The sequence below is a fragment of the Rhineura floridana genome, chromosome 7 (genome assembly GCF_030035675.1).
Source record: "Rhineura floridana isolate rRhiFlo1 chromosome 7, rRhiFlo1.hap2, whole genome shotgun sequence".
NCBI lineage: Eukaryota > Metazoa > Chordata > Lepidosauria > Squamata > Rhineuridae > Rhineura > Rhineura floridana.
This window is the reverse complement of record NC_084486.1, coordinates 149,149,465-149,173,466: the sequence shown is the minus strand read 5'-3', so window position 1 is coordinate 149,173,466 and position 24,002 is coordinate 149,149,465. Positions and strand designations below refer to the sequence as shown.

General features: G+C 46.3%; 1 protein-coding gene across 2 annotated transcripts in view; it reads left to right on the top strand.

Annotated features, from left to right (window-relative positions):
- The window catches only part of ARMC9 (armadillo repeat containing 9), a 141,348-nt gene that overhangs the window by 103,623 nt on the left and 13,723 nt on the right, over positions 1-24,002 (top strand). Inside the window, exons 20-23 of one of the 2 annotated variants that reach the window (XM_061637543.1) lie at positions 3,286-3,390; positions 3,936-4,051; positions 12,268-12,392; positions 16,299-16,413. In XM_061637543.1, the coding sequence (XP_061493527.1) occupies positions 3,286-3,390; positions 3,936-4,051; positions 12,268-12,392; positions 16,299-16,413 (461 nt within the window). Of the gene's footprint in view, positions 1-3,285; positions 3,391-3,935; positions 4,052-12,267; positions 12,393-16,298; positions 16,414-24,002 lie in introns of those variants that run through there. The other variant, XM_061637544.1, reaches the window with a different exon arrangement.

Below are 24,002 nucleotides of genomic sequence, written 5' to 3'. Positions count from 1 at the left end.
ACTAAAATGCTAAAAAGCTAAAAAACTGAAACTAAAATGCCTGGGAGAAGAGAAAGGTTTTTACCTGGCGCCGAAAGGATAGTAATGTTGGCACCAGGCATACCGCATCAGGAAGAATATTCCATAGTTCGGGGGCCACCACTGAGAAGGCCCTTTTTCTTGTTGTCACCTTCCGGGTTTCTCTCTGAGTAGGCACCCAGAGGAGGGCCTTCGATGTTGAGCGGAGTATAAGGGTAGGTTTGTATCGGGAGAGACGTTCCATCAGGTATTGTGGCCCCGTGCCGTGCAAGGCTTTATAGGTTAAAACCAGCACCTTGAATCGAGCCCGGAAACATATAGGCAACCAGTGCAAGCGGGCCAGAATCGGTGTTATATGTTCGGATCGCCTGGTCCCAGTTATCAGTCTGGCCGCTGCATTCTGCACGAGCTGTAGTTTCCGAACCGTCTTCAAGGGCAGCCCCACATAGAGTGCATTGCAGTAGAACAACTGAACAACTGAAGCAAGGTTTTCCCTGTACAGATAGGGGCGTAGCTGGGCCACCAGCCGAAGTTGGTAGAACGCACTCCGTGCCACCGAGGCTACCTGGGCCCCAGTGACAGGGATGGTTCTAAAAGAACTCCCAAGCTACGAACCTGCTCCTTTAGGGGGAGTGCGACCCCATCCAGAACAGGTTTAACATCCTCCATCTGGTCAGAAGAACCACCTGTTAACAGCGTCTCAGTCTTGTCTGGATTGAGCTTCAATTTATTCACTCTCATCCAGTCCATTATCGCAGCCAGACATCGGTTCAGCACCTTGATAGCCTCACCTGAACAAGATGAACAGGAGAAGTAGAGCTGTGTGTCATCAGCATACTGCTGGCAACGCACTCCAAAACTCCTGATGACGGCACCCAGCGGCTTCATATAGATGTTAAAGAGCATGGGGGACAGAACTGACCCCTGCCGAACTCCATATTGGAGAGCCCAGGGTGCTGAGCGATGCTCCCCAAGCACTACCTTCTGGAGACGACCCGCCAGGTAGGAACAGAACCACTGCCAAGCAGTACCTCCAACTCCCAAATCCGCAAGTCTACCCAGAAGAATACCATGATCAATGGTATCGAAAGCCGCTGAGAGGTCAAGGAGAACCAACAGAGTTACACTCCCCCTGTCTTTCTCCCGACAAAGGTCATCATACAGGGCGACCAAGGCCGTCTCCGTGCCAAAACCGGGCCTGAAACCTGATTGAAATGGCACGATATCAATAATAACTGTGGTTATTTTTTTTAAATGTTGTTTTAATCATTACAGATGGTGAGTTTAGTCCCCACTCCCCACCCCTGCACACAGGGAGGCTCACAAAGATGCTTTGTAATCCTTGGTGTAAATTAGGGAATGACTATAACATGCATGACATATCTGTTCAACGTCTTACATAAACAAACAGCCTACAAACTCTGATATGGTCATTTCTTTGGTTAATGTCATCCGATTGTTTTGAAATAACATGTTGTCAGAGCAGCCACAGAACTAAGTTAGCTTCAATGAGAATTTGCTGGGCAGGTTTCCCTTGTCTGGATCTCCTTTTCCTTTTCCTGCTCCTACAACACTCGCCTTTGCAAACAGCCCCTTTTCCAAGCCAGTGCAGAGTTTGGCCTTTGCAGTTTGAAGGACAAATTTCATAAAGGACAGTTTGCATCCAATTATCAGTGATGCCAGTGTTCTGAGTTTATTTGCTCCGACTTTTTTCATTCTGGAAACGACACTAATTTTTTTATAGTTAAGGGTTTTTTTTCCCTGCATCCTTTCAGCACTTTATTCTGTAATTAATTTAACTGATGTTTATTATTGTTGTTGTTGTTGTTATTGTTATTGTTATTATTATTATTTATTAGGCTTGTTAGTTGCTTGTTATCCAAAGCAACTTACAACGCATTAAACACATAAATAGAAATACATAGTACCATAAAAACGGAACAGACAACCCCTGTAATAGCTACGGGAAGCTTGGCTGCACTTTATTAACAAAACAACATAATCTCCGCCTCTTTGCTTGCTGGAATTTGCTCCCACAAGACGCAGTAATGGCCACCAGCTTGGATGGCTTTAAAAGAAGATTAGACAAATTCATGGAGGACAGGGCTATCAATGGCTACTAGCCGTGATGGCTGTGCTGTGCCACCCTAGTCAGAGGCAGCATGCTTCTGAAAACCAGTTGCCGGAAGCCTCAGGAGGGGAGAGTGTTCTTGCACTCGGGTCCTGCTTGCGGGGTTCCCCCAGGCACCTGGTTGGCCACTGTGAGAACAGGATGCTGGACTAGATGGGCCACTGGCCTGATCCGGCAGGCTCTTCTTATGTTCTTAAAGTATGCAGTACTCAAAAGACGATGGCTGCCTTGATCAGGGTGTTTTCCTTGCCAGCGACTTGTGTTGAACTGATGGTGTGCCCTGTCTACTTGTTGCCTGGAGCAACAGGGTTGCCCTCACTTCTATGGTTGCTTCCATGCCACCAGTGTGGTGTAGTGGTTAGAAGCACCCTCAGACTATGCGCTTGCTCCTTCAGAGGGAGTGCATCTCTGTCCAGAACAGGCAGCTTGTCCAATTCCCAGACAAGAAGCAACTTCTCTACAGAGCCTCAGTCTTGTCAAGTTTCACTGTCCGTTTATTGGCCCTGATCAAGCCCACCACTGCACTGGTCCAGGAACCAGTCCAAGACCTGCACAGCATCTCCCTACTCAGACAATACAGACGATACAGACCTGTTTATCATCAATGAACTGATACTTTGCCCCCAATCTCCTAATGACTGCCATCAGTGGCTTTAGATGTTAATTAGCAGAGGGAACAGAATAGAGCCTTGTGGAACACCCCAACTTAAGAACATAAACAGAACCTGCTCAGTCAGGCCAGTGGCCCATCTAGTCCAGCATCCTGTTCTCTCTGTGGCCAACCAGATGCCCCTATAGGAAGCCCACAAGCAGGACCTGGGAGCAACAGCACTCTCACCTTCTGTGGTTTCCAGCAACTAGAATTCAGCATCATGCTGCCATGGTCACCCACTGCTGTCCTCTGGACATGACCCTCTAGGTAGGAGCGGAACCACTGTAACCCTGGATGCCCATCTCCCATCTCACAGAGTTGTAATTTTGTGTCTCTCTGATTGCTGAAAGGTTTCCCCCTAATGAAGGTATCGAAAGGCATTGGGAGTTATGCGTTAAGTTTCAATTGCATCTCATTAGCTTTGCCTGTCACATTATTTACTCCCTTGGCCTGAGAACTGGTCTGCATTGTCCTGTCATGACAGGAGGACCATAACAGCATGGAAGCCGACCTGGACAAAGATGAAGTGTTGCAGCCTCAGCAGGGGGAGCTGTCGGGCGAGAAGCTCTTGACCACTGAATACTTGGGAGTAAGTGCCAGCTTGTTGTTGTTGTTGTTGTTGTTATTTACTAATTTATATACAGCTTAATGCCAAAATAGACTTCTAAGTGGTCTACAAGTATAAAAAACACTAAAATCTAAACATCCAGTTAAGCAACAGGGATTTTTTTAGATGTCATTGTTTGATGCTTCAACATGATCAGAGGCATTCTGCCCAGACTCATTTCTCAAAGCCTTTATGCTCCAGAGCTAGGCCCAGGGAAACCAGCCCCTGGCAAGTCCACATGAGCTGGGGCGCATCCAACAGTCTTTGCAGAATGATGTTGCCGGACCTGAACAGATCAGCTGGCTGGGGCTGATGGGAGTTGTAGTCCAAAACATCTGGAGGGCACCAGGTGGGGGGGGCTGTTGTAGAGGGGAGGGAGAAGTGTTGATCCTCTCTCTTCTTCCCTCCCAATTCCACCCGGCCTTTGGACAACTGCTGGCATGGATGCAGGCTGCATCCCCTTCTTTAGTTGCCTGTGCAGTGGTGCCTTGATCTTTCCACCTGCTCATTTCGCCTGCTCATTCCAGATAATGACCAATACACCAAAAGCGAAGAAGAAGCCGATTCCTGGCATTCCCCAAAGCGTCGATGAGCCTCTCCAGAGACCCGTGACGCCTGGCTACCACAGGGCTGCCTACCCAACGTAAGTCTGGGCAAACAAGCCAAAAAGCTGCCGTGCCCCTTTTTTAGCCACCACCCTCATTCAAAGAAATGTAATTCAGACTGATGGAAAGATGATGACAAAATAAAATTGCATTAGACAGGACATTGCTCTTGCTGTGTTTTTTTAAGAATGTTCACATAGAGCCATGTATGTCTGGATGAAAATAGGTTGAGGGGAACTGCAGTTGAAGAGGTGCTGTGAACCAAAGGAATTGTGTCGAGCAAGGAAAGTTTTAAAGGTATGTTCATTTTAGCAAATGGTGGCATTAAGCCAGGAGTAGGTTTGAAGTCAATGATCAGGGATTTGTGTCTGCTTAAACTCTGTGAGAGGCGAGCCCAGAATTGGTGTTCTTTGTTACAGAACTCTAATAATGTCAGATTTTGTGTTCCTTCTTTTTTCTTTCATTTATTCCTTCATTTTTAAAAGCAAGTTTCTAGCCCTTATTCTTGTGGAGATACACTCTGCAGCAGGGGTGGGGACCAGATCCCCTACCCCCAGTGGGCCACTTTGACAGGTGAGTAAAGCCCATCCCACCTGTCAGTCACCTGGCATCAGTATGAAGTCTGGTGATCTGCTTTTCCTTTATAGTGCAGCACGCTGCACTGCAGAAGAAAAGCCAAGCAAGGCTTGACGTTACTGTCCATCAGCTGACAGGCAGTGACCTCAATCCCTGCTTTCTGCAAGGGCTGCCTGTGCTACCCTCATGGGGAACTCATGGGCAAAGCTGAGCCACCGGGCGTGAAGTCACCAACGGTCAGTTCTTCAATGGTGACAGCGAGCCTCCTTTGTCCAGTTGTACTTTGGCAGCGTCCTGTCGATCTGCCCCACTACTGGCATCACATATAATGTCAGGTGTGGGGCAGTTGGGTGCAGTTTGGAGAAAAAGGCCTTGTGGGGCACATTGGGACCCTAATTAAGACCGTAGAGTAGAGGTTCCCCTCCCCCCCACTCTACAGGGGGTAAGCAATGCCTGTTGAAATCTCCAGAGTCAGAGTGGTGGCTAAATATGACTTTATTATTGGGGTTCTGTTTCAGTAGAGAGCCAGTGTGGTGTACTGGTTAAGGTGCTAGACTACGACCTGGGAGACCAGGGTTCGAATTCCCACACGGCCATGAAGCTCGCTGGGTGACCTTGGGCCAGTCACTGCCTCTCAGCCTCAGAGGAAGGCAATGGTAAACCCCCTCTGAATACCGCTTAGCATGAAAACCCTATTCATAGGGTCGCAATAAGTCGGAATCGACTTGAAGGCAGTCCATTTCCATTTTGTGTTTCAATGCCCTACATAGCTCGTCTCTTCTTCCCATAACTAACAAAGTCATAGTAGTAAATCAAAGCAATGCTATTCAAACATGGGTTAAGAATTCACATTTTCTTGACATAATATTTAGATTGTCTAAGTGCAGCTTTTTTAAAAAAAATAGAGCGGAATATACTATCGCTACCTGTGGTATATCCATAGTTAAGAATTGTGTGCATTTATGGCCCCTCCAATACGAAAAAGCTGATGAAGATCCAACAGGTGTATCATCTTCCTTGAGAATGTGTTCGCTTAAATACTTGAATTTGAAACTTAGGAAAAAAGGAGGCGTGATAGAGATGGATAAAATAATGAGTGACATGGACAGAACAAAAGTATGCCCAGTCTCAAAGTGCCAAAATTCTGTGTCATCCACTGAAATGGAAAATTAGAAAGTTTAGGACCATCAGTGGGCACTCTTTTTTTTTTAATTAATGAAAGGGTGCACTACCTCGTTTCTCCTTGCCACCCCCTGCTCAAAAATGTCCCTCACTGCGTTTGATTTTTAAAAGGTGTGTGATGCACATCTAGCTATCTATAAAATGTAGCTTATGCTTGAGGCAGAGAGAGTCACTAGTCCAAGGCCTGACAGTGAATCCATGGCAGAGATGAGACTAAATTTCCTACATCACCACCCATTAGTGCATTATTATGTATCTGTCACAACAGCTGTGCATAGGGCTCCTTTCCAGAACAGCATTGTGTATGAGAGACAGGGTGGGGTGGGAGGAGGCAAGTTCTTGCCCCAAGGAAACGTCGGAGGGAGAGGGACAGGAAGGTGGCAGGAGAAGAATAAGCGCAACTGTTTTGCTTCAGTTGGCAGTGAGACCTAAAGGCTGAGACCAAAAGCTTCATGGGTTTGGAGGAGGAAGAGAGAGATCCCTCGTCTAGGAGGAAGGAGTTTTAGGAGTAAGTGGTAGCAAGGGCAGAGGTGTTTAAGGGAGCAGGAGCCCTTCAAGTGGCTTAGTGTAGTGGAAGAGAGGAAGCTCCAGAAGGTCTCCTGCCTACTAATTCAAGCATGAAGGTGCAGGATGCAGATTCTTCAACAGTTCAGCCTGAATGAGGATTGCAGGCAGATCTCCCACTGTGAAACCCAATAGTTGCCTGTTTGGCCATGCATCACATTCATATTTAGTGCTGCACCCTTTCAGTCCAGTCAACCAAACATGCCCCAACCAGGTTTATCCATGTGTGTGTGTGAATCTTGCAAGACCTGATCTAAAACCAATAGTGTGATATCCCCCTTCCACACACTAGACCACAGGCAAAGCTTGGAAAAGTTGCTTTTTTTGAACTACAACTCCCTTCAACCCAATCCAGTGGCCATGCTGGCTGGGGCTGATGGGAGTTGTAGTTCAAAAAAGTAATTTTTCCAAGCTCTGACCACAGGCAGACATGGTGGGTGAGGAAGGAGGGGCCACACACTATCATTTGCCAGGCCACCTTTAACACAAATGAACCTGCAATTAAAGCTAAAGGTGGATGAGGTGAGAATACAGTGTGGGGAAAACGGGGAGGGCTGGCTGCTTTTTGCTTCCCTGTTGTTTTAAAACGCTCTAAAACAACAGGAAAGCACAAAGCCAGAGAAGATTTTGTTTATTTTGTAATTAAAAAAATAAAAGTTCACAGACTGGAGTGGGCCCTGCCAGGGGTAGGATGTGTGCATTGTGTTTCTAGCCACTAATGGCGTCCCAGACACTATCCAGAAACTCTTGCACAACCACCGCTGCGGTGCCAGTGGATCTGCTGTCTGGGAAGGGTCAAGAATTGCATTTCCTCAGAAGGCAAGTGATAAAGCAGGGATAGCTAACCTGTGGGGCCCTTTGGATGTTGTTGGACTCCCATCAGCATGGCCCATAGTCAGGGAAGATGGGAGTTGCAATCCAGCAACGTCTGGAGAGCCACGGAGTTCCCACCCCTGCTCTAAAGTCAGTTAGTGTTTGCATGTATCTGTACCTAAAAAAGACAGAATCCCAGACCGAAAGAAACACTTGGAGGCAATCTTTTAAAGGTCAGGAGGAAGGAGAAGCAACGTGAAGGGGAGGAGGCAAGAGGCTGCTCTTCTATGACTGTTCCAATCCTAATATTGTTGAAAGATTTACAGGATAATGCAGAAATGCTTTGAATGCCCAAAGGTGCGATACAGTATTATTACTGTCATGTCATCGTTGTCTTATCAATATGAATGTTGCTGTTCAAAGAAGCCAGTTCGTTTCTAAGGCTCAGAAGCCCTTTTTGCATTCTTAGCAAAAACGTGGTAGCCAGAATGTCCAGAAGTGCTGTGAACAGCAGTCTGGTTTATAGGATTGGCCTTAACCTGGCTAGTTTTGAAAGTGTCCTTGCCGGTTTTCTTGTGACGTTTCCAGCTACAGTTTGTATTTTATCCCAGCATGATGCATGATGAGGAGTCTTAAACTGCATAAACGTAAATGAGACACTTGCAACACAGCAATTGTTCATTGCTGTTCCTAGCAGTTAGGTCTGTCTTTATTTTCTAGATGCTTTGAAGTCAAAAAGGTTGAACAGTCCATATTAAAATATTGTGGATTATGCTTCTAAAAATATAGATCTAAAACTTTCTTCTCGCTATCACTCCCTCCTTTCATTTTCAAACACCACACAACCATTTTTTAGGTAGGCAATCACTTTCAAGCATCTTCTTCCACTTCCCTTTCTCTTCTGCCCACTTTTTTTCTTGCTGTCACATTTGCAAAATTGAATAGAACCCAGCAAAAGAAACAGCCAGTGGGGAAATTGCAAAGTTGCTAGATTTAAGCAATGCATTGAAGAAGGGGGTTCCCCTCAGTGCTACTTTCTCTCAATTTGTACTCAAAAGAGGGTGAAAACTAGGGAGAGGGGATTAGATGCAAAGTGTTCTCTGGCCCAGGCTGTTGAGCAACAAATTAACAATGACGACATCTCCTATGGCACTGCTCTTCAACTTTGGGTCCTCAGATGTTGTTGGACTACAACTCCCATCATCCCTCGACAGCATGGGTGGTGGTCAGGGATGATGGGAATTATAGTGCAGCAATATCTGGGAACCCAAGGTTGAAGACCAGTGTCCTATAGTACAGCTCTGTAATATAGCCTTCCCCAACTTGGTGCCCTCCAGATGTGGTTGGACTGCAACTCCCATGATCCATGACCATTGGGCGTGCTGGCTGGGGCTCATGGGAGTTGAGGAAGGCTGCAATAATAGTCATGTAATAGTCATTCTATGCCTGGAAGCACAGCGTCTCACATGCAAACACAAAAAGTCTGGGAAAGTATAACTAATAGCCTAGGGCAGGGGAACTTCTGGCCATGCAGAAGATGTTGCACCATTATGGCCAATGGTCAGGGATGATGGGAGTTGTAGACCAGCAACATCTGGAGGGCCTCGGTTTCTCCATCCCTGCTCTAAGAAATTGGAGTGCACTTTTTCCCCTGAGAGCCATCCAAGCCCCATGAGATGGGGCTTCCTAAAAGTATCTGGTTAGCTGCTGTTGGAAACAGAATGCTACATAATATGGATCTTTAGTCAGACCCTGCAGGTCTGTTCCTTGAAGGTATTCTGGTCAACTGGCAATAGCCATCGTAACTAAATGGAATTGCCATACTTTGGCATGGCTGCTGAGGGAGCAGTGCCAGCCCTTTCGTTAGGCAAAATGAGGTACTGGCCTCCAGCAGCAGACGAGCCAGATGACACCCTGTAGCCATTTCCTCTCTGCATTCCCTTGGCAATTCATAGCCATCCATTGGAAATTGTGATCCTGCTGCTTCCACTGCCAGTCGCCGCTTCTTCAAACAGTGTTCACAGCAAGCCACACGTCCTCTGCGGCGCCTGGCAATTTGAGCCTTGCCACTGGGTCACCCTCGTGACCTCTCTGCTTACTTTTCCCCACAGCACCTGGTCCAAACTCGGGCAAGGGATGATGGGAGGGGGTGCTTGCTTGCCTGCCTGCTTGCCTGCCTGCCCACCAAAGGGCGGACTGATGGAACCACCAGCATAGAGCCACATAGCAAAGTGCTCCTCCTGGTGGCTGTTGCAGCGGGTGCAACACAAGTCCCCCCGTGGCTCCCACTGTGCTGAGTGCTGCTTGCCTGGTGGAAAGGCAAAGGCCCCATGGCATCATGGCAGGAGTAGCCATGTGTGGTGCAGGCGCGTGCCAGTTCTCTAGCCGCCCTTTGAGCCAAGCAGCCAGTGAAAGGGCAGGGAAGGGCTGGATGAGTGTGTGTTGGAGGGAGGGGTGTGTGTGTAGGGAAAGAGATTTACACCACAGCAATGCTATACATGTCCAACTCCTAGTATTCAGGGAAACTTTACACGTGCGTAGGATACTGGCAAATGCCAGTATAGATAATGGCAAATGCAATTCAATATAAACAAGTGTAAAATTATGCATATTGGAGCACAAAATCTGAATTTCACATATACGCTCATGGGGTCTGAACTGGCGGTGACCGACCAGGAGAGAGACCTCGGGGTTGTGGTGGACAGCACGATGAAAATGTCGACCCAGTGTGCGGCAGCTGTGAAAAAGGCAAATTCCATGCTAGCAATAATTAGGAAAGGTATTGAAAATAAAACAGCCGATATCATAATGCCGTTGTATAAATCTATGGTGCGGCCGCATTTGGAATACTGTGTACAGTTCTGGTCGCCTCATCTCAGAAAGGATATTATAGAGTTGGAAAAGGTTCAGAAGAGGGCAACCAGAATGATCAAGGGGATGGAGCGACTCCCTTACGAGGAAAGGTTGCAGCATTTGGGGCTTTTTAGTTTAGAGAAAAGGCGGGTCAGAGGAGACATGATAGAAGTGTATAAAATTATGCATGGCATTGAGAAAGTGGATAGAGAAAAGTTCTTCTCCCTCTCTCATAATACTAGAACTCGTGGACATTCAAAGAAGCTGAATGTTGGAAGATTCAGGACAGACAAAAGGAAGTACTTCTTTACTCAGCGCATAGTTAAACTATGGAATTTGCTCCCACAAGATGCAGTAATGGCCACCAGCTTGGACGGCTTTAAAAGAAGATTAGACAAATTCATGGAGGACAGGGCTATCAATGGCTACTAGCCGTGATGGCTGTGCTGTGCCACCCTAGTCAGAGGCAGCATGCTTCTGAAAACCAGTTGCCGGAAGCCTCAGGAGGGGAGAGTGTTCTTGCACTCGGGTCCTGCTTGCGGGCTTCCCCCAGGCACCTGGTTGGCCACTGTGAGAACAGGATGCTGGACTAGATGGGCCACTGGCCTGATCCAGCAGGCTCTTCTTATGTTCTTATGTTCTTATGTACTGCTTGAGAGAGAGAAGACAGAAAGGCAGCCAGGGGTGGGAGGGACTTGAAGAAGAGAAAGAAGCAAAGAAAGTAAGTAAGTGGGGGTTGTTTGTTACTGCTCTGAAATAAAATGTTCTGCTAAGCCCAGCTCTGTGCATGGTCAGGGGTACTGTGTATCTTCACCAGCGAGGGCAGGCAGTATTTGCTGCTCTGTCACAGGCAGCAAAATGCCCGGGATCATCAGTCCTATGAAGTTTTGGAAGGGGAGGAGCCAAATGGTGGCTGGTCCTAGCCGAGCCAATGGAGTGGGCCGTACTATATCGCCTCTGCCTTGGCTGCTGCAACCCTAAGGATTGCCACAATCACTTGCACATGCCATTTGATGCTGCGGCCATCAGGTGAAGAGCAGGTGTCTGGACGCCAGCCCCACGTGCCATGCATGAGAGCCTCTGGTTTCACCTGACGCTTCCCGCAAGGCCCATTTCTGACCAACATGCCATCTGGCACTCTGCAGACCACGAGGAACCTGATCTCCTTCCCAAATGGATTGGAGGAAACCTTTGTTTGATGCTGCAGCTGTACCATTTCAACTGATTTCTTAGTCACATTTCTAGAACGTAAAAGCAGAGTACTAGATGTAACCGCATATAACTGGGAAAATCCAAATGGAAAAAAAATGGAAATCTCAAAAACAAGACCCTCCCTCTCTCCTCCCAGGCTCACTCTCAAAGCCTGGCACCAACAGCAAAGAGTCTGTAGCCCAGTAGCAGATCCTACTGTATGTTTTACATGCAGAAAGCCCCTTGGACACTTGCCCACACCTGAAAGGATCTGAAACTGGGGGACTGAAAGACTCCTTTCCAAATCCCTGGAGAGAGCTGCTACCTGTCAGAGTAGAGCTCAGCCTTCCCCAATCCAGTACCCTCCAGGTGTTGCTGGATTACAGCTTCCGTTAGCCTAGCCAGCATGGCCAGTGGTCAGGGATGTTTGAAGATATAGTCCAAAAGTTGTAGTTCCAGGTTAGGGAAGCATGGAGCAGGGGGTTAGTTTTACAGGCCCCTTCCAATTCTACTATTCTATGAGTTTATTATTCTGTAAGACTGGAAGAGACATTGCTGAGTTAATGGACCAATGGGCTGCTTCACTTTAAGGCAGCTCCATGCATAAAGCACGCTATAAAAGTGGCAAGAGGGTAAAACGGAAATTAAAAACTTCCTGATGTGGCACAGCAGAAGGAACTAAGAGAAAGCTCTTGGCCAGCCTTGCGAAGGGGCAGTGCTCACAATGCCACAGCTGCCACAGGAAATTGCCCTGTGCTGCGGGGGCCTGCTCAGTTTGACTTCTGGGTGGTATTCAACTCTAGCCCTCCCCAGAGTAGACCCACTGAAATTAATAGACATGACTAATTTAAGCTCATTGATTTGAATGGGCCTACTCTGAGTAGGACTTAGTTGACTACAACCCTCTGTAAGCAAGGAGGAAAAGCACTCAGCAAGGCTGCTTTGGTCCTGGCACCAGCCTGTGATGCAAAATTGCTCTCTTCTCTGTTACAGGAAATGAAGGAGGTAATAATTCATGTGTGATAGTTTTTGACTACAGGCATTCATCACTCTGCCTTCTTGTTTTCTTTGCCAGGCCCGAAAATGATGCCATTTCTTCCTGTAGCAGGGATGGCCATGTCCAGTGTGGGCGGAACTCGCGCCCCCCGACACGCAGCGGGAAGAGACCCAGCCTTTCAGAGCTTTGTCTCTCTTCATCATGTAAGGATTTGCTGGAAATGTGCCTGCTGATTTGAGTTCAAGCCACCCGCTCCAGTTAACAGCCTGCTCTGTTGTCGATAATCACCGCTAGCCTTTCCCAACATGATGCCCTCCACATGTTTTGGACTGCAGGTCCCATCAGCCCAGCCAGCATGATGGGAGTTGTAGTGTCAAAGTTTGGGAAGGCTGTTATGACCATCAGAAGACTGGAAGCTGGGTGGGCCAGGAGGTTGGATATGGAATCTAAGAGCTGGGCCCAAGCATTTGCTTGGAAAGTGGGAAAACTCTGTTTCCCTACTTTCTAGCCAAGTGCTTCATCCTAGCTCTAAGATCCCATATCCCACCTCCTGGCCCACCCAGCTGGAGTCAAGCAGCTGGGAACCGCATGTATTTATTCCCTGCTTTTGACCCGGTGTTTACTCCCTAGGCAGTTAACAGTGAAAATCCACATGGAAGTGTTGATGTGTGAGCGTTGTTGCGTGAAACAGCATACGTTACTTTGGAGTTAAGTTGAGCAAGAAACTTCACAGAGGCTTGACAAAGGTTTAAGTGTCTTTACTAAGACATTATGGCCAAAGGCTTAAGAGGATAGTTACAAGTAGAATTCTCCCCCCCCCCTTCAAGGATAGAACTGCTTGCTTCAAAGACACACACAGAAGAAGGAAGAACTAACAGCAGGCTGTTACAACTTTCCCAGCTGTTATCTCCCGTTACCATGACAACTACTGTCTGGCCTTGAATGTCTGCTCTCTCTCAGGCCAGGCACAGCAGATAAGGCTGCTTCTCCTTTTCCCAAACTTCATGAGACATTTTCAGACTTGATGAAAAAAACACATTGGTAGTAAGGCCTAGTAAGCCAACAGGAAGTACAAGATCATTAGGGAAACATTGGTGCTTGGGGAGAGGAGACAGGCTCTCCAGTCTCCATCCTGGTAGTAAGTGTTCCAGGCAGTCCCTTTAAGCTAGGCCTTTTCCAGCCCAAGGGCTGCATTCCCTTGTGGGGAATGTTCCAAGAGCTGCCTCCCGGCGCTGGGTAGAGCCAAAGGCAAAAAAGAAGGTGGGGGTAACATCCCAGTCACATCTCCCTTTCTAGGCATGCAAGAGGCATCCTAACCGGACGGACTCCAGCTGGGCAAAAGCACTCAAAGAGGAGGGCACAAAGGTGGGCTGGTGAAGGAGCAGGGCCTGGGGTGTAGCCAAGGAAGAGTCCCCAGAGACAGAGACAGAGGACTGGGAGGCTCCACATCTCTGGTTTAAACCCAGCTTTGTGTGTCCTCAAGGGAGATTGTTGTTATGTGCCTTCCAGTTGATTACGACTTATGACGCCCCTGTGAGTCAGCGATCTCCAATAGCATGTGTCGTGAACCACCCTGTTCAGATCTTGTAAGTTCAGGTCTGTGGCTTCCTTGATGGAATCAGTCCATCTCTTGTTTGGCCTTCCTCTTTTTCTACTCCCTTCTGTTTTCCCCAGCATTATTGTCTTTTCTAGTGAATCGTGTCTTCTCATGATGTGTCCAAAGTAGGATAACCTCAGTTTCATCATTTTAGCTTCTAGTGATAGTTCTGGTTTAATTTGTTCTAACACCCAGTTATTTGTCTTTTTCTCAGTCCATGGTATGCGCAAAGCTCTCCTCCAACACCACATTTCAAATGAGTTGATTTTTCACTTATCCGCTTTTTTCACTGTCCAACTTTCACATCCATACATAGATATCGGGACAAGGGAGTTAGAATAGATTAATCAATAAACAGCATTTATATATGGCCTACCTTCAAGTCGATCCCAACTTATGGCGACCTTATGAATAGGGATTTCATGGTAAGTGGTATTCAGAGGGGGTTTCCCATTGCCTCCCTCTGAGGCTAGTCCTCCCCAGCTGGCTAGGAGCTGCTCAGCTTGCCACAGCTGCACAAGCCAGCCCCTTCTTTGCCCGCAACTGCCAGCTGGGGGGCAACTGGGCTCCTTGGGACTATGCCGCTTGCCCACGGCTGCACAGGTGGCAGGGCACGTAACCCCTGAGCCACTCACTGTGGGGGTGATCTTTAGCTGGCCCTTTGTATACCACTTAATTGTAAATAAAACCTCTAAGTGGTTTACAAATAATGTAAAATACACATTAAAATTGTCAATAAAAGTCAATTGAAAACAAGTGTACTGTGCACCTTGACCACCAATGGGCTCAGGGGCTGGCTGATGGGAAAGATGCAAGAGGACCCCTCAGAAGCTAAATGGGTCACTCTTCTTCTGACCCCACGGAGAGGCACCTGCTTGTGGCCTTTGGCCATGTGGTTGTGAAGGCACATGATGCAGCAACTGCTGAAGCGAAGCAGGTCTGGGTCTGGTCAGTGCCTGGTTCGGGGAGCATTTGGGGACCCTAGGTAGGATGTGCATGCCGTAAGCAAAATAAAATATAAAGGAAGATGAAAATATTTAGAGATCCCACCCTTCCACAGCCATGTGGCTGGAAGCCACAGGCAACTATTTCTCCATATGGTCACTGGCACCTTTTGGTTAGCTTTTAAGCAGTTGCTACACTGTTCCCTCTAGTGCCAGATTTGACCCACAAAAGACACAAAAGGTGGGCGGGCTCCCTGACTACAAGTTGGAGTGTAAATGTCTGGGGTTTACAGTGTCTATGGCCACAGGCAAGCTCTCTTCTCTTTTTCTTTCTTCAATTTATAGATTACTCAGAAACATCCTAGCCCTCAGCAATTTACAATAAATATTTTTTAAAATAGCAATATCTATCCAGTAGCGTAGTGGCAAATTCAGAAGTGCAGGGTCCCTTCATGATAGTCACAGCCACACACACCCTTTTTTGCTCCTGGGTTGAGAATGAGGTCCTTGCTAATGCCTTCTCTTGCAACAACAGACATCTCTAGGAGCCAATCAGCATGAAAGAGGGGAGTGTTGGCTACTGAAAAGAGTCTTCTCAATGGCTGACTCACCTCCTTTCACTCTGATCAGCTCCAATCAACGGGAAAGGACAAGGAAGCATGTTAGAAGACTCTTCTCAGTGACTAACCCACTCTCCTTTCATGCTGATTGGTTTGTAGGATGCTGGAGACATAGGGACCCTGCTGAGTCCTTGCTCCCAAAAAAGTAGGGACTAAGACCCCTGAGACCCTGGACAACTACACCCCTGTATCCAACGATATTTAAAACATGGCCAGACATGAATTTTGACCAGCATTTCACTCATTGAAAAGTATTAATCTAAAAAGGCATCTGAGATAAAATAGTCTTCATTTGCCTCCTAAATGTCAGGAGAGAGGAGGCCAGGTAAGCTTCCCTGGGCAAGGAGTGCCACAAATTGGGTACCACCACTAAGAAGACACTCAAGTCTCCTAGTTAGCCACTGCATTTCAGGCATCAGGGGCACTTGTAAAGGAACTCTATCTGAAGAACATAATGCTCAAGGTGAGGTAAGTCAGAGGGAGAGGACCTTTGGGTAATCGGGACCTGAGCTGTGCAAGGTTTTAGAGGTCAAAACTAGCTCCTTTGATGGATCCAGGCACTGATGCAGATGTTTCAGACCACTGTGTAGCATGGTCCCTCTGGCCTATAGCAAATAGACTGCTGTATTTTGGACAAATGGTAATTTCTCAAGTGTTTCCAGGGAAGTCTCATGTAAAGGGCCTTAAGATATTCCAGTCTAGAGGCTACCAAGGCATGGATTACTGAGGTGAGATCCTGGTCATCTTGGGCTGGCCCTGAGTGGGTGGTAGATGGGTGCCTGACTGCCATAAGAACACCTTGACGTACGTGTGCAAGGACTGGGTGAGAGCCTTAAAAAGTGATGTCTACCTAGTAGAATGAGGGGATGGGAGCAGTAATGAGCAGTTGCTGCAAGAAAGATGCAAAATCCACCTTACAAATTTTGAAACGTTCCTTTTTCCAAACAGCAATTGAAACGGAAGCCTCTGAGGGGTCCTCGGTGCGTCTTGGAATGGGTCCATGCATCCCACCAGCTGCTGATGTCCTCACTCTCCATGACAGTGTAGACCGGCTGTCAAACAGGTATGCATAACTGGGGTTGTTTTTTTAAAAAAAACCATAGCAAAGGGGTGAGAATGGATGGCCTGCAATTTCTTTGGTGCTGTGTTTATCATGTTTCACTGTAGCCTGTCCATCAATGACTGTTAGCCGAAAGAGCTAGATACTAATTCACAGGGTTTGCCTAAACATGTGTTTCTTGCTGATAGAGAAGTTCCTGAGTAATGGATGCAGGGCCAGCCCCAGGCATGCCGGGGCCCTTGGGCACCAGCCTGCCCCAGGTTCCGGCACTCCCCTTCTGCGATTCGCGGCAGGATTGGTACCGCGGATTGCAGGGCGGGAGATCCCAAGCCGCCCGCCATTTCCCCGCTCTACTTACCTTTCTCTGTGCTGTTTTTTCAGTTGCGTGCACTGCGCATGCTGGTTTGCCATCAGTCAAGACGGCAGCCGAGGTTTCCCTAAGGGGCAAAGCCTCTGCCACCATCTTGGTTGATGGCATGCATGCCCCTTAGGGCAACCTCAGCTGCCATCTTGATTGATGGCAATCCTGCGTGCGCAGCCGCAAAAAACAGCACAGAGAAAGGTAGGTGAAGCAGGGGAATGGCTGGTGGCTCTGAAGCATCTGCTGCAGATTGCGGAAGGGAAGCGCAGGGGCCCCACAGGGGCCCTGTAGCTCCAGGGGCCCTTGGCCAGTGCCCCACCTGGCCGGCCTTTAGAACCGGCCCTGAATGGATGGAAGTGACATTTCACGCAGTCTAACTGGCTTGAATCAGTGTTAAGAACATAAGAGCCCTGCAACTGGATCAGGCCAGTGATGCCTTTAGTCCAGCATCCTGTTCTCCCAGTGGCCAACCAGATGCCCAAGGGAAGTCTGCAAGCAGGACCAGAACACAAGATCGCTCTCTCCTCTTCCGGTTTCCAGAAACTGGTGTTCAGAAGTATAGTGCCTGTGATGATGGAGGTAGAACATAGCCATCAGGACTAGTAGCCACTGATGGCCTTTTCCTCCGTGAATTTGTCTAATCCTCTTTTAAAGCCATTCAAGTTGGCGGCCGTCACTGTCTCTTGTTGTCTTAGCCCCGCCTCTCTTTCTCGTGTGTGTGTTTACAAACTCGTCGATCGCAAAATGTGTTTGAAATGGCAAGAGCTTGCAGCGTACTAAAGTGAAGCCGCGTCTCACCAAGAATAGTAACAGCAGTGGCTCAGCGTCTTGTGCTCGTAAATCTTCCAGGGATTTCTCCGTTTTGGGGCAGAAACTGCCAACACCACTGGCTTGAGTCATCTGGGATAAGGGAGCAGTCTCTGGAGGCAAGAGGGTTTTTTTATGTGCTAACCATCAGAAGCCTGTTCCTTGCAACAGAAAGGCAAAATTCTGTAGTTAGAGTAAATCATTCCATTGCACTTTATAGGCTTTTCCCCTTTTGAAGCGGAATGTTCTGTGTTAATTTTAATTTTAATTATTACTATCATAGTTTGTTTCTATCCCACCTTTGGGCCAAAAGGCCCTCAAGGCGGCTTACAAAAAATAGACACAAATATAGAAATACATATCAATAAAAACAGTACAATTTACAAAAAATAAATAATTAAATAAATTATTAAAAAGCAACAATAGGAACGTTCAATGAAAGTACAATAACAAATCACACTTTCCCAACGCTTTCCAAATAAATTCCTGACAATTAGACAGTGTCTACTAGTTCTTACATCAATATGTGGACATCAAAACATGATACCACTGAGGTGTCCAAATGTTTTTTAAATTGTTATTTCTGCTCTAGTATGATGCTTCGTGTTAAGGGAAGATCCCCTGAGAGAGAGAAGTCCTCAAAAGAAAAGGGGGAAAAGTTCCCTACCCCTTTTCCTCCAAGGGAAAGGGCTGGCAGGCCTGCTTTGAAAGCACGGTGTTTATGCAGGTGCCGTTTAAATCCTGCCTGCATTTATATTGCGTCTCTTGCGGTCACCTCAGGTCAATAAAAGTGTCCGGGTGTCCCATGGTGGTGGTGTTTTTTTAATTACAACAATTCCGTGCATCGATGGCAGAGGTATTTGGGGTGGGGGCTGCCTTCCTGAAATGAGGCCCCTTCTTTTAAAGAGCTGTTGCGCTTGAATGGTATAGACCAGCCTTTCCTGACCTTTAGGTCTCCAGATGTTGCTGAACTACAGTTCCCATCATTCTAACCATTGTCCATGCTGACTGGGGCTGATGGGAGTTGTAGTCCAACAACATCTGGGGACCCAAAGGTTGGGAAAGGCTGGTATAGACAAACAATTTTGTGGCCAAACAAGCAAGGCCATAGCTCAATGGCAGAGCATCTGCTTTGCATGCAGAAGGTGCCTGCATCAATCCCTGGCAGCTTCTCCAGGTACGGCTGGAAGAGACTCCCTGCCTGAAACGTTGCAGAGCTGCTAGTAGTCAACGTAGACAGTCCTGAGCTAGGTGAACGAATGAATGAATGAATCTTTATTGGTCAGAGCCATAGGCCTCCACAATTAAATACATTTAAAAGAAAAATACAAAAAACATATTAAAATACAAATCATATTACAGTAAAACGCAGTTCAACAACATATAGAAAAATATAAATACATTTCAAATAAAATTTCCACTCCTGAGTGGCAGATACCCTGACCCACCTCAGGTCTTAGTGTATAGATGCTACGGTCAGGATAACACTGGGGCACCCACCAGGTGATTTTGTTATCTGAGTCTTACTTTTCCTGCAGCTAGAGCAAATTTTGCTACCTGAGTGGTTATACAGTTGTCATTGCCTGCTAGCAGAACGCATAGCTGCTCCAGGGGAGGTCTATTTGACAAGGTGTGAAGGATGCAGGAAAGAAATCTCAACCTTGGAGACTTATATAAGGGGCATCTTAGTAAGTAATGTATAATATTATAATATCCTCAACTTCACCAGATCGACAGATACAAAGTCTTTTGTTGGATTGGAATGTTAGCAAACCTCCCATCCAGTAAAGCTGAGTCTGAAGTCGTAAAGCTGTGAATGATTTTCTCAGGGGTGCCACTGTTAGGAATGTAAAATATTGCTCCATGCCAAATGTTGTTTTATATAGTGGGAACCAAATGGAATATGACATTTCGGTAATTGAATAAAGGTCCCACCGTTTAGAATAAAGATGGATTCTTTCTTTGAACAGCTGTTTAACTCTGACAGAAGAGAAGGTAGGTAAGACTTCCGTATTAATCCCATAAGCAAGCAGAGTAGATTTAACCAACTTTACCCAGCAGCTTTGGGTTGGAGTTTGCAGTTGTTCTAGAAAGCATTTCTTTGGCAGGTGCGAATCATTCATACAAGCCAAGTTCAGCCAGTACAAGGCAAGGGAAGGATGAGCACAGGATTCTATAGAATAGAGCCCTGTTTCTGCCCTCAAAAGAAATGTGGGTGTGCTGTGAGGGACAGCTAACAGGGATCTCATGAAGGTTTTCTCAAGAGTAGAGACATTTGTATACCCCCAAAGCTCTGCACCATACAGCAGTTGTGGGACTATCTTCTTCTGAAACACCTCAACTGCAGGAGTAACCAAGCTCCCCCCTTGGAATTTAGAAAAACGGATCAAAGATTGTACAGAATGGGAGGATTTCAACTTAACTGTATCAAGATGTAACTTCCATGAAAGTTGGGCATTAAACCCAAGTCCCAAATATCTAAAATTACGTTGTTGTTCAATGGGTTTATCATTCAGCTTCCAAACATGGGGTTTTTTCTTCCTCCCCAAAACCACCACTTTTGTTTTGGCATGATTGATTAATAGATACTCCTTTGAACAAAGTGTACTCAGACTTCTTAATAACCTTCGCATCCCAATTAATGTAGTGGAAATCAAAGCTATGTCACCTGCATACAAGAGGACAGAGAACTTGGCATCTAAAACTGAAGCTGGAAAATATTCTGAACCACTCAGATCATGAACAATGCCATTGATATAAAAATTAAAAGAAAGGGAGCCAAGAGGCATCCCTGACGTACTCCTCTGCTGGTTGGTATATTTTTTGTTAATAATCCATTTGCCCCAAGCCTTACCCTGAGAGAAGTATTTGAGTGCAACATCTGTATTAAATACAATAACCTTCTGTTAATATTAGAGGCAGATAACTTTTGCCACAATCGGCCTCTCAATAAGATCAAAGGCAGAAGTAAAATCCACAAAGATAACAAAAAGCTCTTTTCTGCCATTTTGGGAGTATTTCTGAATCAGGTGGTGAAGAATAAAGCACGGGTCTATTGTAGACTTTCCTTTTATAAACCTGCCTGCTCTTCGGCGATGACTGACTTCTCGGTAGCCCAAGATTCCAATTTGCATAGCAAGTATTTAGAATACAATTTAGCAACAACATTGAGCAGGCTGATCGGTGTAAAGTTTTTTTGATCCGCCTTAGAACCTCTTTTATGAATGGGCACAACTATACTTACTCCCCAACCCTGAGGCGTTTTCCCATGATGGTTTATATAGGTAAACATTTTAGCAAAAACTGGGGACCACCAGGCAGGATTTGATCTAAACAATTCTGCTGGAAGCATATCCTCCCCTGGTGCTTTTTTTGCAGGGAGAGAGATTTCATCTGGGGTTACAGGATCCCATTCAAGACAGGAGGAGAGCAGTAAAAAGTCTATATTAAGGGGAATATCTAGAGTTAGCCTGGTGGTAGGCTGACTGAAAAGGGAAGAGAAATTTATGTACCATCGTGATGAGGTGATTTAATGGAGCCGATACCCCCTTTTGTCACCAAGGCCCAAAAACTAGTTCTTTTCCAAGGTTGCCAAGCCTAGCTCCATCCACAACTGGCGTATGTGCTTATCCTTTTTAGAACGCAGCAAATGTTTATACTCTCTACGGAGATGTATGTAGGAGTTGAAATTTTCTAAAGAGTCCACTTTCCTTAATTTCCTTATGGCTCTTAGTAGGACACTGCTCATCACACCAACCTTGATTTGGCTGTCTACCTGAGTGGGAGCTGACCACAAGAGGCTTGATATCTTTCAGTATTTTGTTAAAATGTTCCAGAGGATCTGAGGAGGACAAGAGTTGATCTCTTAAAATTAATATCCTAGGGGAGCTTAAAAATAGATTTATTCCTTCTTGAACCTTCCCATGCCAGCGGACCCTTTTGTCACCTTGAACTTCAGGTTCTCAGGGGGGACTGGTACTGAAGGGATAAGTCCGACTGGAATGGAAAAAAGGGATTGAATTGGCATATGATCGCTCTCGGGCCTTGCAGGAACTTTGAAGGTCTCGAAGTAAGAAACAAGTGACTGAGAGAGGATCATAAAATCTATAACACTCTTTCCCCTTGGACCGATATACATATATAACTCTGATACTGGGCTTCTACCTGTCCCATTACATATATATAGATGGAACTTAAAGACAAGAGCAAACAGAGATAAGCCAGCTGAGTTGATAACTGGGTCTTTTGAGTTCCTGATGGGAAAAGTAGACAGATCTTCCGGCGTCAGCCCCAGTTTTCCCCCTATTTTAAAATTATTTAATCCTAACCTATTGAGCTAGGTGGACAAATAGTCTGACTTGGTAGAAGGCAGCTTCCTATAGGCCTAGGATGATGTCTTCATTTCTGGCTTCCACGTTTCTTGGCTAGAACAGATGGATCTGTTGTCTAATCCAGCAGGGCTATTCCTTGAAGGGGGAGTGCTCTTGCACTCAGGTCCGGCTTGTGGGCTGCCCAGACAAGGCATATGGCTGGTCACCATGAGAACAGGAAGCTGGAGTAGGTGGACACATAGACACACACACACACGCACACAAAGAGAGGATTTATTCATTTATTCTATTTACCTTCCACTCTTCACTGTTGGCAGTTTCAAAGCAACTTCATCAGGGCTTCCATTGGACTCCTATCTGGGCACAACCCAGGGCCACACTGGCTTAGCCTCACCCATGTTACAGCAGCAGGTGCTCTCTGGACTCTTTGTGCTGCTGACCGCCGTTGCTCTTGGTATTAGGGCAACCACATTGTGTGCAGATGCTCACAAGGACAACAGAAGCCCTGACTCAGGAGAAAAACGGCATTTCCCCTGCAATAAAATACTTCTCTTTTTTGAAGACTGGGAAAATGCGAAAACTCCACCAATGGAGCTCACTGCAGGGGGCAAATAGGTCTGGATCCTGCACAACAGCTGAGTAGCAACTGCACGTTTCTTGTGCAGGGAAGAACACTATCTGGACAGAGCATAAGAACAAGGAACTCATGGCAAGATCCCGTGATCCTGTTTGGGCACAACTAAAAGATTGCAATGTTGCTTGGACAGGGAGATTCTTGAAAAACACTCTTCCCCTTAAATGCCCTCTAGCAGGAACCCACTCGTGTAGCTTACATTTATCCCATGGTCTCCTGTAATAAATGAGTTCTGACAGAAGATCTCAGTCTATCTAGACTGCTAGATTCCATTGTGCCTCACGTGCAGAATAAGCACCTTCGGAGATGTCCTCTTAACCTCTTGGCAGAAAATGCCAACATGTTTTTCTGGGTAAGCATGAGGACTAGCTGCTTGCTGTTTCATAGACATGGAAGCTGAGATTCTTGAGACTCTAGCTTGCTACGTGATACTTTGGTATGCTGCACTTTATGATCCCAGCTACGTAGCTGCCCCAGGTATATGCCATGGTGTACCTGAATGCTTTCCTGGTATAATATAATGAAACGCTTCCTGGTGTGGGTGGGAAAGTGAGAGCACATTGTTCTTAAGGACTTTCATCCTCTCCCACAACTATTAGTGGCTTATGAGTCACTGATGCAGTATTTCTTCTCCGTCACTGGCATGCCTTCACGCTGGTTTTTACCAAAGAAGCAAAGAACAGAGAGAGCCAGCAGATAAAGATTTATGTCTCTGTGATGGATGTCTCACATGCTTCTTTTTAACTCTTCCTGCCAGAGTGGCACCTTGTCGTCAGCATCTGATGGAAGCCTATTAATTTTTTCCTCCAGGGCTGATTTGCCCTCTGGTGACATTGTGGTTGGTTAATCTTGTCTTGTTTCAAGTACAAAGACTGAGGAATATGCTGTGTTAGCCTATCAAGTACTTCATATCCAGATAACATTTTAGGCACTCTGCGCAACAGGAAGACCAACATGTGAAATTTGGAGCTCATAATTGTGATTTATAAAAGTGAGGCTCTTCGATTGACCTCGTTGAGCTGTTAACACTAGAGGTGTGGCTCTGTAATGTAACAGTGAAAACAAATTTATTTTAGGCATATCCCTTAATTGTGGGGTTTTTTTTGTCATGTTCTTTATAATTTAATATGAGAAACAAAACTAAACAAAAGCACTAGGACAAACGCTGCTTGTAAATATATTTTCCCTGGAAGTAAATTCTGCTGAGCATATGTCACATGCATTCCATGTGTAAGGTTCCACGTTCAGTTCCTGGCACCTGCAGTTAAAGGATTCTGGCCAAAAACCTCCATGCCAGAGTCCAGTTTAGAGAGCGGGTAGCAGCTGCTACCCACTGCAGGCAATTCTCATCAAGACCTTCTTCTTTCAACAAGCCTTTTAAGTAGAGGCCTTATCCCAGCCTGCATCTGTACTGGAATTGTTTTTTAAAGATGTTTTTAAAATGTTTTAAAGATGTTTT